Raw genomic sequence first — 17,207 nt, forward strand, 5'->3', positions numbered from 1 at the left:
TTCCGAATGAGCGGTAGATTAAAAAAAAATGTTATGACTATTCAAAAGTGCTTCAATGTAAGTTTATTTAAATAAATGATTTTCTATTCTATTCTATTCGTATTTATAAAAAAGGCACAGTACCGTTCAAAACGGGACGTCCGTTCATGTATTCACCGCATTCACGAAGTTTAAAATTTTAGTAATTACAGGACATGGCCTGTACTTTTCCCAGGACATTGCTTATATAAAAAATATAAGACGTCCCGACAAATACGAGACAGTTGGCTACAGTAGTGTAAACCGGAGGTCGCCGATCTCAGCGACCGCGCCGCGTCGCCACGCTCTATTGCAAACCGCGTATTCGCCCGTCGAGATCAACAAGCGTCGTAATGGTAAACAGAATAACATCATAGAAACGAACTTCTGTTAATAAAATTAACAAACACACGTCAGCTACCGAAATAGAGGAACAACGCCACATTCATTCAATAGGAAAATAGTGACGAGGAAAATTATGCTAGCAGCTCCAACGGTCGTTCTATTGTATAAATAATAAGAATATCCTACAATATAATATCAGATAATAATGCCGTACCTGCGATTTCTCAGGTATAAGCTACATTACTGTAAGTTTAATTAAAATCCGTTCTGTAGTTTTTGCTTGAGAGTAACAAACATTCATCCTTTCTTACAAAATTTTGCGTTTATAATATTAGTAATAAGTATGATAACAAAACTCATTATACGAATTTATACCTTAATAGACGTTTTCTAAATTCTATTTTACAATAATATTTACACAATCAACTCGTATTTTAATAACCAAAGCTAACTTTAAATCGCCTTTGAAATATCGCATACATAATACAAAAAAGGTTTAGTTAAACAATCTAATATTTTCAAACCGCTTCTGCACAACATTGCGCAGTTGATGTAACTATGTTAAGAAAATTAATATAACGTAATAATGTTTAATATGACCTAGATGCTTAAGTACGATGCGCATGGTCGCAAACATTGCATGTAGGTAATTCACGCCGTCAGTTGCATATTGAACCCAAGAATTATGTACATAAAACATATATTACTGTATATCTAAACTGAACAATAAACCACTCATATTGCTAATACATAATAAATGTTATTTTTTTCAGACTATTTGCGCTGGTCGTCATAAACGGTCTTTAAATGTTCATTAAATGTAAACTAACTGCCGAAACTGTGAAAGAAGTTATAGCCATTGAAGGCCAAATTCTGCCTGATGGTCCCTGATTTATTTGTTTGGGCATTCTTAGCACTGTTTGTTTTATAGTTCATCATGTTCATCAATTTTGGTTTTAGGTTTCAAAACAACTATTATGCTGTCAAATTTAACACGAGGCGGAAATTCAGCCCGAGCCGAAAGCGGGAGCGTAATAGACCCGAGTGTGTTCAATACGTACGTATATCGTACGATGTTTTTCAACACACTTTAAATTAAATAAATTCAACCATAAAACGGTGATGCACACTGTTGCTGCCAACTGGCTGGCGTTGCGGTCTGCGGTCAAATTTGAGACTGACCAGTTCGAAATTCGATTAAAAATATTGCGATTATACAATATAACCTCACTGTTTGCTTTTATAACCTGTGTTTTAAGAGCTATTTTATATATCGAAAACCGGTGAAATTAGATCCACTTTACGAGCAAGTGTGTAGAAATATTCTAAAACATTGTGTAACATATTTGTTAAATAGAGAAGAATAAGAATAATCTAATTCAAATTCAAATTTGAATGCGAAAATGTAGAATACCTTTTTCCAATGTCTAAATGTCTAAAATAAAAATTAATAATTAATTTTATAAAAAAAAAACAGCAACACGCAAGTTTCTTGCTCGTTCTTCTTATGATGAGATAGATTTTCGTATGAGCGGTAGATTGAAAGAAACGTGATGACTATTCAAAAGTGCTTTTGTTTGTTGTGCGTTTACGTTTGTTGATGCGGCGCGTACTACTTTTATTGGGTAATCGCTTCTTGTCACGGCTAATTTATCACAATGTCTAAACCCGGCGCTGGTTATCTGAGTACATTATGATAACGGACTCACCAAATGGTCCCGGTCCTCGAATACCTAATTATCGTAGTTAGAATTCCATTACACAAACAAAGATTAATAAATCACATTCCTTACGAAAACTGTAAATTTCTTACAATTTTTAAATTGTTACGCTTCTATTGTTTTATAGTATATTTCAGTGTTGCAAGTTTTAAATTATTTATACTATGTAAAAATCTATAATTTTAGATTATGTTCGATAAAAATAATAATCAGAGAATACATAATTACCATGTAAGTAAAAAAGAAAACAAAATGGTTTTTAAATTAATAGAAATAGATAAAATTAATAATAGCACGGACCGCTGTCTGTGGAAATAAAAATACCAGGCAAGTAAATTCCATCAATACATTAAATAATATCTGACATTGTCGAAGACATGGCATCGAATTGAATTCTTCCGTTTCATTGAAAAACGTTTTAAACATGAGGTGTAAAACTTTTTTCAATTGTTTTCGATGTCGATACGCTGAAATAAGATCTCCCAAATTTTACAATTTTAGAGATAAATAGAAATATAATTTTATGCAAATAAACTTAATATAAGCGTAAACATAATATAAACTTAATAATAGTCACATTCTTTGCATTTTATTACTCATTATGGAACGCTCATCTCAAGAAGAATGAACAAGAAACGTTGCTCTGCATTAGTAAATTTACATTAACAAGGATTAGACATGCGACATTCGACATAGAAACCGCTATGCACTCAATATTTATTCAATCAGATAACATTGTCAGGGCTATGAATTTTAAGTTACATTTTTTCTACATATCACATAAGAATCGCCACCAATATTTACTAGTTTAGAAGTTGTGTGTTAACTTAATTGAATAATCGCTATACCTTGTCTCTGTATTGTTACTAAACCCTATCTATTGAAATATATGACTTTGATAATATGTTATCAAAGTTGTTTCAGAATTAGCGATGATATCGCCTGACATGCACTTTACGAGTAAATTAACTGCACAAATGAAGGTCGAATTTACGATATTCTATAAATTGCTGAAAGTATGTACACGTAACTATGTAAACAGGATATTATCCTATTTTGCTTGCAATTCATGCCTATTTCGTTTTCAATTCCGACACGGAAAAGTACTCATCAATTTGGCTAATTTTTCAATCATTAGGCCAGATATAGGCAACACGTTTTGTGTTTTACACTAAAATACTGTATGACATTATAGATAGCTTATGCTAGATTATGCAGCAATGCCGTATTAAAATATTTTCGTATTATAAAAAATATACCTTGGATCCAAAGTTTTCGCACGTTTTTGGCAAATGTTTAAAAAAATATTTGTCATATTGTTCTGCATATAAATGAACATCTTTTTGGTTATATATAAATAAAACATATTATATTTTGTCTTGTAAGTAACTCGTAAGTTTTAGTTTTGCATAGTAAACTTATCGGGAATGGCTATATTTATTTATTTTATTTATTATTCAAAACCAACAAAGATTTGTAACTACAATTATGTTACTGTGTGCTAAAAAGAGAATTATATATTAATTTAGAATTTACCAACAAATTTATGATTACCAGAAATAATATAACCTTTTAACAATTGTGAGTGTGTATGTGTTGAGCTGAATTAATGTGAAATATTAAATAATTGAGGGTAGGTATCAGTATCCGTTATATATGTCAGAATTCACAGCGTAACTGACTGTTATACTAGCTTTGTATACGATGTTATTATAACTATTTACAATTATAACAAGAAGTAAATGGTATATAATTAATGATTTCATGTGATTAAATGAATGATTTAAATATATTAATCGACAACGATAAAATTTGGAGATGCAATGAAAATTGTTGCAAAAATGGGGACTATGTGACGCACACAAAGTTCTAGTAACTTCATATGCGTCATAATTTCTCCGTCAGCTATTTTTATATTGTTTTCTTGCAATTCTATAACTACAAACGAAACTGCGATGAGTTACAAAATAAGGTCACAGATTAATCAGATTTTCTCTCTCGTAGGTAATAAGTTTTATCGCCAAATTTATAAACATTATGTACCTACACTTAATGGTTTACTTATCCAGATTGTATGTAAATGTTGACTAACATAATCTATTATTATCTACGGCCTACTTACAACAAGTCAGTACTTATGTAGGTATATGCTCACATAGTTTAGACAATTTTTACCCATACATAAAAACGTCGGCAACACTTGTAAAAAAAATTACGTATAATTATTTATTATTATTATTGTAGATGTTTTCATATGAAAATTCCTATTAAAAATACAGTCCATATACATATTACATTAATAAAAAAAACTATTATTCATTATTTTCCTACATTTCATTATATTTAAAACTAATGTTATAAGTTTATGAAAATTATTTACACAAAAAACGGACTTGAAATTTATAGAACTAATTTGTACCTATGTTTTTGCAAATACAGTTTATTTTATTTGAACAGGTTTTATATTTTTGTAAAATATCCTTTTATGTGTCGTAAAGAAACATATATCAAAATCAGTCCACAGGTGTTATAAATCCATCTATGAAGTATAGATATATATACTAATACGTTATACAATAATAATAATAAATTTATTATTATTAACTCTTCAGCTTTACATTATTATGTAGATATAAAATAGAGTTTGTTTGTTTGGTTGCTTGAACGTGCTAATCTCGGGAATTACAAGTTCTAATATTACAAAAACAGGAAAATGAGATGCTTAGGAAGTTGCGCCGTTCAGCCAATATTAATAGACCTAATAGGTAAATGTAAAAAGTTTATTTGAGCTCATTAGCCTTTGAAACTACTAATCGAAATAACATGTTCTTTTTGCATTGGATAGTCCAAACTTTGAGAAAGGCTATAGGCTGTTTAACTTTACGTTATCAACTTTACGAATGTACCGTCAAAGAAAAAGAAGGATCACATAGTAGCAAACTGCAGGAAGATGCCAAGTTATAAAGTAACGAAATGTCATTCTCTAGATTTACTTCTAAATTTTTTATAGAAGATAGTCTCTACCTCAATCTCGCGACTCCAAATATGAGTAGGTATATATTATTGTATACCTGTGAACTTAACTGTTATTTGTACCTAACCTACGTACTATTATTTACATATCTGATAAACATCATTTAATTAGATAAGGACTAGCGTTAAATGTAGTTAACCTTTAGTTAATGAAAACAAAATTAAACCTTTTGTATTTGGGTATTCTTAGTTATTAGCTTTTCTTCCCCGGAAAGACATAAATACCGACTCGTATTTTGGATTCGGTCCAAAACATAATTTCTAATATACGCACGGAACGGTATCTTTACGCGTTGGTCTCTGTGTAGCCGTATATATATGTGCATTAGAGTCCATATTACAATATCTTATATATAAAATTAATATTTATTTGATTGTTCGTAATTCGTATTTTATACGGAACCGTACCGTTTATCATACCGCGATTTTTTAAATCTTATTGCTTGGATAAGATAAAAATTCATTTAACAGTGGTAATATTTTTTTAGTACGAGATGTTTGTACAAGCCTATTTTTAAAATCCCTTCAAATTGACACATAGATTCAATTTTAGTACAATTGTAATAAAACGGTGCCAATTTTACAAAGCGTAATGTTAATTACTTTGTAATTATACGTAGATATAGTACAATTATAAGTGAATAAACAAACTTTAAAAAATAGTTGATTTTCTTGCCAGTTCTCAATTGAATCTGTATTCTGACCTGGACGATAGGGAAAAAATATTAATACAGAAAATTTACGTTCATAAGTAGCTAAAATGTCCTACATGAATAAATGATTTTTTATTTCATTTGATTTACTGTTATACGTAACGTAATACAGTACCTATTTGATAGAATATTTCTGTAATTCACCAATATTCTAGGGTAGCAATGCGACGAGTAGATCTAGGTAGTTATATTTTATTAACAGTATGTGTGATGAACTATTTATATACTTAAAGTTATATATATATATAACTTTAAGTATATAAATACGTACTTAAAGTAATTTCTAACAATTGTTTCCACACATCGTATGTACATAGCGACTTCGGACGATATATTAGAAAATAAACAACTTGAATTCACTTAATTTTCATCCGTCTGTTTTTATACAATTTAATTATCAATGACTTAATAACTAATAATTACTGTTTCATTTATTTAGTGCAATTAAAATACAACCTTTTTGAGACAGAAATATAAAATGACATAAAGTTTTTGTGTGTCAATTAAATTCAAAGTCCTACGGAATCGGAAAAAAATACGTGTACATTTTACTATGTTATCTGTATGGTATGGTAGGTAGTCGTTTAGTTGAGAACTCGAAACTGCGTGAATTAATTTGCATGATCATATTAATTTATACAACGGTAAAATGGGTAGACTACTCAATGGTGTGTATAGGGTTGCCGTATGACTGGAAAATCCGGAAGATAATCAATATTTTACTACTGGCGCTATTTCTTCACAGACTTACAATTGAAACGAATGAAGAGGATACTAAGTTTTAATATTATGATCAAATGATCATAATATTAAAACTTAGTATCATTTCATTACATAAGGATTTATGCCTTTTGTAAATACAAAAGGCATAAATCCTTCTGCGTGGGTACCTCAGTCTTACCTATTTCAGTCGCCAAGCGTTTGCTTATGATGCTTTTTCGCTTATAGGGTCAGATTAGACAATAAATATACAGGATAACAGGTATATTACTTAGCCTCTGGAATGACAACTCATGAGTGTTATCACGGTTGTTACGTGATAACGTCAGTGCTACAAATAATGCTTATCACCAGGAGGCTGACGTTTTGTTTGCTATTCTAATGAAAAAAAAACTATAACATAGTTTACGTGCAATAACAAAAATCACGCGTTATAATACTGTTTATGTTTCTATAAATAATTTGCTACGTTTTCCCTTTCGACAATACAATGAATGAGGTCATATAACTATCACATACCGTTTTATATAACTGTCACAAAACTGCGGTAAATAAGTGTAGTTCACTGAATAACATGGCGATATTTTGTCCATAATATTGTCATGTTATTCAATAAACTATAGGAAATATTACCATACCTATGAGACCATACAGGTACATACTAAAGTTGTATAGAAGTATAGATTAACCACATTTAAACTCCCGGCTATTGAGGTCAATTGAGAGTAATGAGAAAATAATTGAATTACTTTCTCCCTTTAAGTCCCAAGTTACACTAAGTGATAATTATACAATGATTATACATGCCCAATTTGTAAGACTGGATGAACGTTAGTTACGGTTTCACACAAAAACTACTACCCAAATTTGATTGAAATTTGGTGCACAGATAGATAATATCCTAAATTAACACATAAGAGACTTTTTATCAGAGCCAGCGCCGAGGGATAAAGTTGCTTTCAAAATAATTTTAAATAATTGCAATTAGTCTAGTAATTGGAGTCTAAGTGTGAAATCTTCAGGAAATAAGAAACTTCTATCCAACAACCCTAACCGAAACATAAGAAGCGTGCGTTACGCTCGGGCGCGGGTGTGTAGCGGCCGGCGGCCCGCGGTCCACGCTGCGATCACCGAGTTCGCGAGAAGTCATCTCGTATCGTACCGAGATCGCGCCTGCGGTCACTGCCCCCGGCGGAGGCTGCGGCAGATCGACGCAGTCCCTCTCTCGAACAATGGCACAGTCAACTCACTATGCACTGAACCACAGATAACAAATACTGTCACTGAACTGAGGTGCGTCCCGTATGCAGGCCAACACAGCCGGTCACAAATACACACGAGCTTTGACTACGTTGTACACGTCCTCGCGTCGTCGCGAAGATAGCGGGGCTGCGGAGGCGGACGGACTACGGAGTGAGGGGCCAACGCGACGGGAGGGCGCGGTGGAGGGCGAGAAGCGAACGGCCCGGCCCCGGCACGTCCTAGGTAGCTACCTACAGCAGCCCAGCTGACAGGGCTCGTCGCCGGTACTGCGGTTGTTGCGAACATTGATGTATAAGTATTGACGTACTAGAGAGCACAATGTATATCTACCAGAGGTAACATGCGTTACATAGATTAAAGTTACGCTATAAAGCATAGATAGAAGATTTTTTTTCGAATAAACCTTCTAATCATGTAGAACGCAGTATTCACTACGATGAATATATACATTTTTGCGTACACAAAAACAGTTGGAATTAAGCAATCATAAAATTGTACAAATATATTGAATAAAGAAAATCAGAGAGATGTACTTCGACGCTTATAAAATTAAAAAAAAATAGAAGTTTTCTTATTAGAATCTTTACTAGATTTTTTCAGTTCTTCATTTGCTACGTTTTTTTTTTCAAATTAATCCATTTTGTCCATACCATCTGGACGTGGACATAAGATAGATGTTTAATCGAAATAAATAAAATATTAATTATACACTACAGCAAATAAATCATGCTTATGTATGTATATCATGCTTATATATGTAATATTATCTTATCTGTGCTTATATGCCGCGTGCTTGATTTCATGTGAACCTCTTTACATTTCTTAAATTATGCAGTAGATATCTCAATTGATGCGCATTTTAGGAATGATATTTTGGGGACTAGAATGTTGTGTCTCTTAGAATACGTAATATATCAATGGTATGGAATAGAAATTCCTGTGCTGTAAGCAGAAATACCTACCTCTTAATTACCTCGAGGGAATTAGCACTCTTTAGGAATGTTAGTTGTAAGTTCTAAAAAAATAAATGTTCAATATATATAGGTATATTCTTTAATTAATAACCTATGAAACTTATGTTCTTAAAGAATATAACAATATCTCATAACGAAATTTCCTTCCTTTAGAATTTCTGTGATATATACATTTAATAAAAGTAATTAATTGTATGTCTGAATATTTTATTTTTTATTAAAAAAAAAAATACAATATCTAATACCGAAATTTCATAACATAGATTATTTTGAATTACCCTGACTATGTAATATTATGTTATCTGTGCCCTGACTAACTTCGGAACGCGAAACTTCGAACAAAAATTAAATAAATAAACAATTCGATGATCGAAATTGTATTGCATTCTTAAAGTTGTCGACCTCACACACACCACATAATCGTACATACACTTATATTCGGATATGATACATCGATAGTGGTCTAAGATTGAATTCATCATTGAATATTTCCATTTGATTAGATTAAGAAACATCCAAAATCAGTTGTGTCAGTGTTTTAAAGTGAGACTCTTTAACAGAAGTACTAATTTTATAAAAACTCATACCAAAAACAATTATTGTTTCACGCAAGTTCTGCCTAAAAACTCCTATAATCACACAATATTTCTACCCATTAAATAGGGGCCTTGGTATCTAGAATCAGTTATTAGATATTAATCGATCTTACACTGACTGATCGCTTGAAAAATACTGAAGACCTAAAGAAATACAGAAACGGTCAAGGTGACTTGTGATAAAAGGTTAATGTTTCAAATATATTGTGCGCAGTACTCAATAACACGTATACACGTAAATCTTAATGAAAATGTATCAGAGAGGGCTGAGTCATGGACTGAAGAAATTAGCACTGCGTAGTTATCGCAATATAATCTAATTTCCGAGATTGGTATATATCTCTCTCATGCTAAAATTATTTTCTTTTTAAACATCATGCCTGTACTGTCTTGGCCTCGTATGAAAGGGTTATTGACAAAAAAGAAAATGTTCTTAATTTAAAAATGTAAATAGTGTTTTCTATTTTTTTATTTTAACACTGGCCATTTGGGTTCCCAGAAGCCATAAACAAAAATGAATTCTAAAACTAAAACTGGAATGAAAAGTCACCTCCAGACTTGCGTCATTCGGAACAAAATATTTTTTTATAAAGAAATGTGTAACCAATTCTCAGCACAGCATGTTTGCAAGACACTGTTTGCATAGAATAATTTTGAAGGTTTCATCGTCATGTGTGTGTAAGTCCGAAACACTTCAAAGAAAATATTTTTTGTGTGAAACTCTTATACTTCTATCTAGAACCATTACAGTTTGTTAGATAGATTCAATTTTGATTGATACTCAATCGGGTAGTTCTCTTTTTAAAAATGTGTTGATTATAGTTTAGTACCCATAGTACAAGTTCTGCATAGTTATTTTTAAACTTTTGGATTTACTTTATTAACATAGTTTATGGGTCTGAACACGAATATTTTTAGGATAAATAAAGTATTCAACACTTTTTCTAATAAGCTTTTTTTATATTTCTGTTTTTCATATTTATAATGTACTGTTGAAATGTCTAGCTAATACCTAGTAATGTTTGCTATGTATCATTCTTCCTTTGCAGTCTAAGGTAAATAACTGAACATGCTTAGTTCTTGTTCTTGGAATATATCTATACGTGTGACTGGTGTACCATACTATTATTATCCATTAAAAAAATGCATTGAGTACAAAGTCGCGGGTTCATCTAGTATAGTAACTATTTTGAGTATTGTCAAAGTCAATGATTTTTATAATTCTAATCTGTAACACAGAAATAAAGGTAAACAACTACAACATAATTAATTATGATTAAAATAGATTATGAGGATCGATTAAGAAGATTTTAATATACCTACTCATGTTGATAAATTATTATTTTGTTAGGTTTATCACGTTCGAATTTTTAGAAAACGTGTGGGCAATGTATTACAAGGTATGGCCCGCTGCCAATGTCCCTTTCAAAGTTCCAATTTTACGAACTATTAAAGACGTTAGTACGTTTTTCCAACATTATTCACTATGGTCGTAATTTTTTAAAATTAAACAATTAATACAAACGTTATGTTAGCAAAATTTATTAATTTTTATTTTCCCGGGCAAATGAACCACAGATTCATAATATCGCACGATGCGCAGTCGCAGTAGCATGACGGGCTATCATAGCAGTATGAACTGTTAATTAATGCTAAATAGTAAATATTAGTAAAAGTTTATACACAGCGCCATCTTGTCTTAATTTGAGCAGAACTTTGTATTAATACTTGTTTATTAGGTAGTACTAAATTAAATAACTTATAAGCAGACTGAAATGTATATTTATATGTTTCTATACATATTTAAAGTTGAGAATGATTTTTGATTATCTGTTATCTCACGGCTCAATCGATTGTCATGAAATTTAGTATACATGTCAGAATTTGTTGTGAAGAAGGGCAAAGGCTACTTATTATCTAGCTTAATCTACGTATACGATGAGAACAAAGTAATAAACAAGCCTGTTGAGAACGCAAGTCACGTAATCGTAACAAACTGTGAGCGCTTTTGTTTTTTTTTTTAAAGGCATAACAGTTTTTTTAAAATGCCACACTGTTTGTTACTGTCACGTGACTCGCGTTATCAACCACGTGTTTATTTAAATTATTCTTGAAAAGTTACTTATCAGAGGTTCAACTGTGTATAAAAAAGATTTGCATCGCAGATGAAATCGCGGGCGGCCGCTAGTTATACATATCTACACTTAATATTGCGGGAAGAATTTCTCTAAAGGCACTGTAGCAGTGGTTCCCAACGTGGAGACCACACCCACAGTGGGGCAATTTGATTATTAAGGGGGGCTTCCGAAAAAGGACTCGACACGAGTTTAACCCTTTCGCTCCGGACCATTTAAGTACAATACTAAATATCGACTACACTTTAACGAGAAAAGCAAATTCTTAAATAATTATTCTACCACTAAATTAATTTAGAAAAATCTACATTAAAATCATATAGACACATTATATTTTAGTTTTTATTTATAAATTTTGAAAATGTATTTTATACTTAGGTACTATCTTTTAGTGATTTCTTGCTAAAACTATCATTTTAGTTTCTTAAGTGAACAATTCAATTTTTAAATAATTCAATTATGTATCTTGCATAGGATAAAGAATTTGAGAAAGTTGAAGAATTTTTTTAGTGGGGCATGACATAAAAATAGGTTGGGAATAGGGTTCATGATTTCTCGAGCTTTTCAATTTCTCGGGTCTCGAGAATTCTCGAGGTCAATTTCTCGGGTCTTCTCGGGTTGTCGAGAAATTTACATTTACGTACGTTTTCTCATATTATTTGGTTCCAATAAAGTAAAAAAATTCTGTGGTTTTCCTCTCAAATAAAAGTATCAAATTAAACTTTTGAGTATATTTAAAAACATTAATATTACATATGTATAAATTATTATTTTTTTAAATAGAGAAATAATATTAGATCCTTACATATGAAATTGGCGTTTTGTGGTACTGGTCACTTTGATCTCAAATATCTCCTCTTTGGTTAGGAATTTCATTTCCAAATTTATACAGCTATTCACTTTGGGTCACTCACAGCATACAAAATGAAAAAACTTAAAATATCGCGTTATTTACGAGTACGAGTTCCGCTGTGGCACCAGTGCTACACGGTGCTAAACGGCTCGAAGTATTAATGATGTGTATGGCAGTGGTCTCGCAAAAGAAAACACGTGCATTTTTGGTTACAACGTTTTCGTTCTGGAAATTTCGACCTGCAAAGCAATCTCCGTGGGCGGCCGGAATCCAAGGTTAATAATGAAGAATTGGAAGCGGATCCATCGCAAACCCGTCCGAGTTAGCTGCAAGCTGCGGTGTTAGTGACAAAACTGTTTTAATCCTTTAGCAAATTGGGAAGACGAAAAAGCTTTTACCCCAGGGTGGTACCAGTAACCATGTTACTGGAGAATCCACCCCTGAGATATCACACTCAGACTGCCCTGCGTATTCTGGGGTGGGCCATTCTCCGCTCAATTTGGCCAGAAGGAAACCGAGCAAATCTCCATCGGCGTTTTCTTTGCTCATAGTCAGTTTTTGCAACATCAGGGGTATTCATTCCAATCTCAACGCCGTTCACCACCATCTAGAGTCGGCGAGGCCGGCTTTGCTCTTCCTTACGGAGACGCAAATATCCTGTCCCGACGAAATTATTGAGTCCTTGGCGTTGATATATCAAGTGACGTTCAGTTTTGCGGTCATTTGGAGGACAAGGCTAAAATAGCCTCAAAGAAGCTTGGTGTGCTTAGTAGAGTGAGACGGTATTTCACGGCGGCCCATCGCTTGCAATTATACAAGGCGCAGATCCGGCCGCATATGGAATACTGTTCTCATCTCTGGGCCGGAGCACCACAATACCAGCTACTTCCATTTGACCGCATTCAGAACCGAGCAGCCAGAATCATTGGTAATCAACGTCTATGTGACAGACTCGACCCATTGGCTTTGCGGCGAGATATTGCATCTCTGTGCATTTTCTACCGCATATATCACGGGGAGTGTTCTGAGGAATTGTTCGGATTAATACCAGCTGCTGAGTTCATTTTTTCACCACCGTACCACCCGCCAGAAACTGAAATACCATCCTGATAATCTGGATGAATGGCGGTCTTCCACAGTACGGTTTTCTAGAAACTTTTTGCCTCGCACAACCACATTGTGGAATCACCTTCCAGCAATGGTATTTCCGAACCGATACGATATTGAAACCTTCAAGAAAAGAGCTTATTCCTTTTTAAAAGGCCGACAACGTACTTGCAATTCCCCTGATGTTGCGGGTGCTCATGGGCGGCGGTAATCACTTACCATCAGGTGAGCCGCATGCTCGTTTGTCCCCTGTGTTATAAATAAAAAAAAAAGCTTGAAAAGTGGGTCCCTCATGAATTCAATGGAGTAAATCGACGTACGCGCGTAGCCTGCTGCGTTACATTAATCAACCGGCATAATAATGAAGGCATTTTAAATCAAATCATTTCCTGTGGTGGAAAGTGGATCTTGTACGATAATCGGAAACGCTCATTGCAATGGCTAAACCCTGGCGAACCAACCAAATCCTGCCCCAAGCGAAATATGGCTCAAAAAATGTTACTTGTGAACGTTTGGTGGACTATTTACGGTGTTGTTCACTTCAGCTTTCTTAAATCTGGCTAGACGATTACGGCAAATGTGTATTGTCAGCAATTGAGAAACCATGATGGAAAAGCTAGCTGCTAAACAACCGAAGCTGGTCAATCGCCAAGAACGCTTGACCACATAGTGCACAACAGACAGTACTTCCCGGACCTTGCTCCAACAGATTACCATTTTTTTTCAAAATTCGGTAACTTCTTGCAAGGGATAAAATTACACTCCGATGGGGCAGTCCAAAGTGCAAAAACAAAAGGCAAAAGTGCATAAATAGAAATGGTACATACTTTGATTAAATAAATATATTTTATATATTATTTACTTTGATGTATTTTGAAAAAAAAAATACTTTAGGTTATTCCCTTACAAAACGCCAATTTCAATTTTTTAGGACCTAATTATTCAGACTTATATTTATAATGATAGCACCATTTTTGGCTGCTTATTTAGATAAAAAAAAACAATGTAAACAAAAATAGTTTCTACAAAATAAAAAAATAACATGAAAGAAAACAAAAACGTTAATATCTTAAATTATTGCGCCGCCACGCAAGAAAACAAAGGGCATTTAATTTCTATATAGGTACATGATTTCTCGAGTTCTCGACTTTTCTCGAGCTTGATTTCCCGGGAACAAAACCCATGAATTTCCCGGGAATTCTCGAACCGAGAATTCCCGGGAATGAACCCTAGTTGGGAAACACTGCTCTAAAGGGTAGGTAGGTAAAAACTCAAAGTTAACTCAAGCGGAAAAATAGAAAGACGAAAACAGTGAGTTGGTATTGTTTTACTTTTTTAGTTGTTACTGTACTATTGTTAAATTCATATTCAATGCCCAAATTATTGGTTTTACTTTAACAGATTGGAACATCACGATAACTACTGCAAAGGTCAAGATTAAAACAAACATCGTGATTTTGGTGGCTTCATGACCTCATGTGGTCATCATATACATATGTAGTATATTAATGTAAACTAATATTTATTCGTTTCTACATACAAATAAATAAAATTGAAGTGTCAATTTGTAATTTCAAATTAACAGCTAGCTTTTACTAAATGCATATGATATATATGGTACTTGCATAAAAAAACTTATTATATAATTTTTGTCTCCTGTCTGTTTGTTCTTGGCTCCTCTGAAAGGACTTGACCGGACCGTTTTTGACGAGAATTTAAGTCACAGGTAGCCAATATTATAAAGAGTAACTTAGGCTATTTTTATTTTAGAAATTTTATATGTATTTATAAATAAACATAGTTAAATTCTACTGGGACGAAGTCGCAGTAAATAGCTAGTATATTTATAAAATATGACGACCTCGGTAGCCTAGCGGTTTATTACACACAGATACCAATTCGTTAGAATAAGACAAACACTAAATTTAAACGAACCTTACATTACATTAGACAAAGTCGCATCAAATGCATAGACAAAATTGTAAAATTATTCTTTTCTTTTCTATTGTGTTTATAAAATCTCGCAGTAACATCCCGTTGATAATAGTTTTTCTCACATATCTCTCACGAACAAACAACGGCCACTTATACTTATATTAAATTAATTAATTTATAAGCAGTAGAAGAGGGACCGAGAGGTAAACCAACAACATCTCTCTACAATCATCTAAAAGATCTTGACTTGTCCTGAAATGCACCAAGTTCTATATCTAAGAACTTATATCTAAAGCTGCACAAGCAGGCTCCTGCCAAATTTAGCTAGGCAGGGAGAGAAACACGAGCGGTGACGTTGAGTGTTATCGTACGTCGTCTAGAAGCCCCTTAAACTTAACCCGGGTCACAAGCCCCGGGATCTGCTCAGAGTTCCCTGTCTGTCACACGATGGACCCGCCTCCCGCACAATAAGAAGAAGTCTCTATATGTGAATTAATTATTCATTTTTAAATTTGGTATCTATGAAAGTTACATGAAAAATGCGTTAATGATAACTTATCAACACTACAAATTATTGGATAAAAACATTAATGCAGACTATAAGGTAGAATCAATTTACAAATCTTACTAATGTTATAAACGCGAAAGTTTGTGAGTGTGAATGGATAGATGCATGGATGGCTGTTTGTTACTCTTTCACGCAAAAACTACTGTACGGATTATAATGAAACTTTACAGTAATATAGCTTATACATCTGAATTACACATAGGCTATCAATTTCACGCGAGTGAAACCGCGAGCACAGATTGTAATTACAATAATGATGTTGACATAACGGTGGCTTAAAAGGTTTAAAAAACTGCCGATGTCATCATTTTATTTGTATAAATCCAAAACAACTATTAGTTTGCTTAAATCATTGCCAGCCAGTGGAATTGCCATTAAAATCATCAGTTTGTCACGGCCGCGTGACGTAACAAGAATCAATTTAAACGCTTTGTTTACTTGAGCTTAGATTGAACGGAGGTCGATGCCTGCAATCCGGGACACGGGACTGCAGGCAATTTATAGCGTTAGTGTTAAGTGAATTTGCAGATACCAAGCTCCTGATGGTGTCTAAAATGATTACAGTTTAGGGTAACGGCCCACGATGATAAGCGGTAACCGTTGAATTGTATGTAGAGTACTCATCACGGTATCATGACTATAACTATGACCTCTGGAATGGCAATACAGCATGCGTTGCTAAACATGACTATTATGATGACGGACTAAGATGTCATGATTATTATCCTGTAATATACACGCTACAACCGAAACAGCTTACAAAGCAATCTGCTTGGCGATAAAAATAAGTACGACTTAGGTACCCTAGACTATTTACAAATTACTATATACATTGTAGGGTACAGAAGCTTGATACCTTAGTCCTATGGAATGGCAACGCATGAGTAGTACCACGAGCGTCACATGACGATGTGGTGTCAGTGGTGCTGTTCATGTAATATAGGTGACGATTTTCGCTTTCCATCAGTCAGCCACCAACACTTTTGTCATTCCAGTTATATAAATGTCCGCGTCACTCAATAAATCCAGCATGACGATGATCCTCGTTACCTTTATCACACTGTCTTTCAACAACAATAAATAGATAGGTAAATTATATCTATTGTTATCAACTTCATACAAATTGCAGAGTCGCGGTGGGTAGGTACGTATCATCAATAAAAATATACACGGGTTAATTGCAAACATACGAGCATTAATCTTTTATAATCTAGTCACCTACATCT

At 33.4% G+C, this 17,207-nt stretch overlaps 1 protein-coding gene across 3 annotated transcripts in view; it reads right to left on the bottom strand.

Moving 5' to 3' along the window:
* LOC131844675 (protein phosphatase 1 regulatory subunit 14B) overlaps window positions 1–17,207 on the bottom strand; it is a 29,839-nt gene that overhangs the window by 12,340 nt on the left and 292 nt on the right. The window contains exon 1 of one of the 3 annotated variants that reach the window (XM_059193615.1): window positions 7,713–8,001. The exons of 1 other annotated variant lie outside the window; for it this stretch is intronic. Coding sequence is in view for 1 of the 2 variants with exons in the window: in XM_059193613.1 (XP_059049596.1) it covers window positions 7,605–7,700 (96 nt within the window). In the remaining variant the exon portion in view is untranslated. One more of the 3 variants, XM_059193613.1, reaches the window with a different exon arrangement.

The sequence above is a fragment of the Achroia grisella genome, unplaced genomic scaffold, assembly GCF_030625045.1.
Source record: "Achroia grisella isolate CSIRO2021 unplaced genomic scaffold, CSIRO_AGI_Agris_v1 utg4116, whole genome shotgun sequence".
Taxonomy (NCBI): Eukaryota; Metazoa; Arthropoda; class Insecta; order Lepidoptera; family Pyralidae; genus Achroia; species Achroia grisella.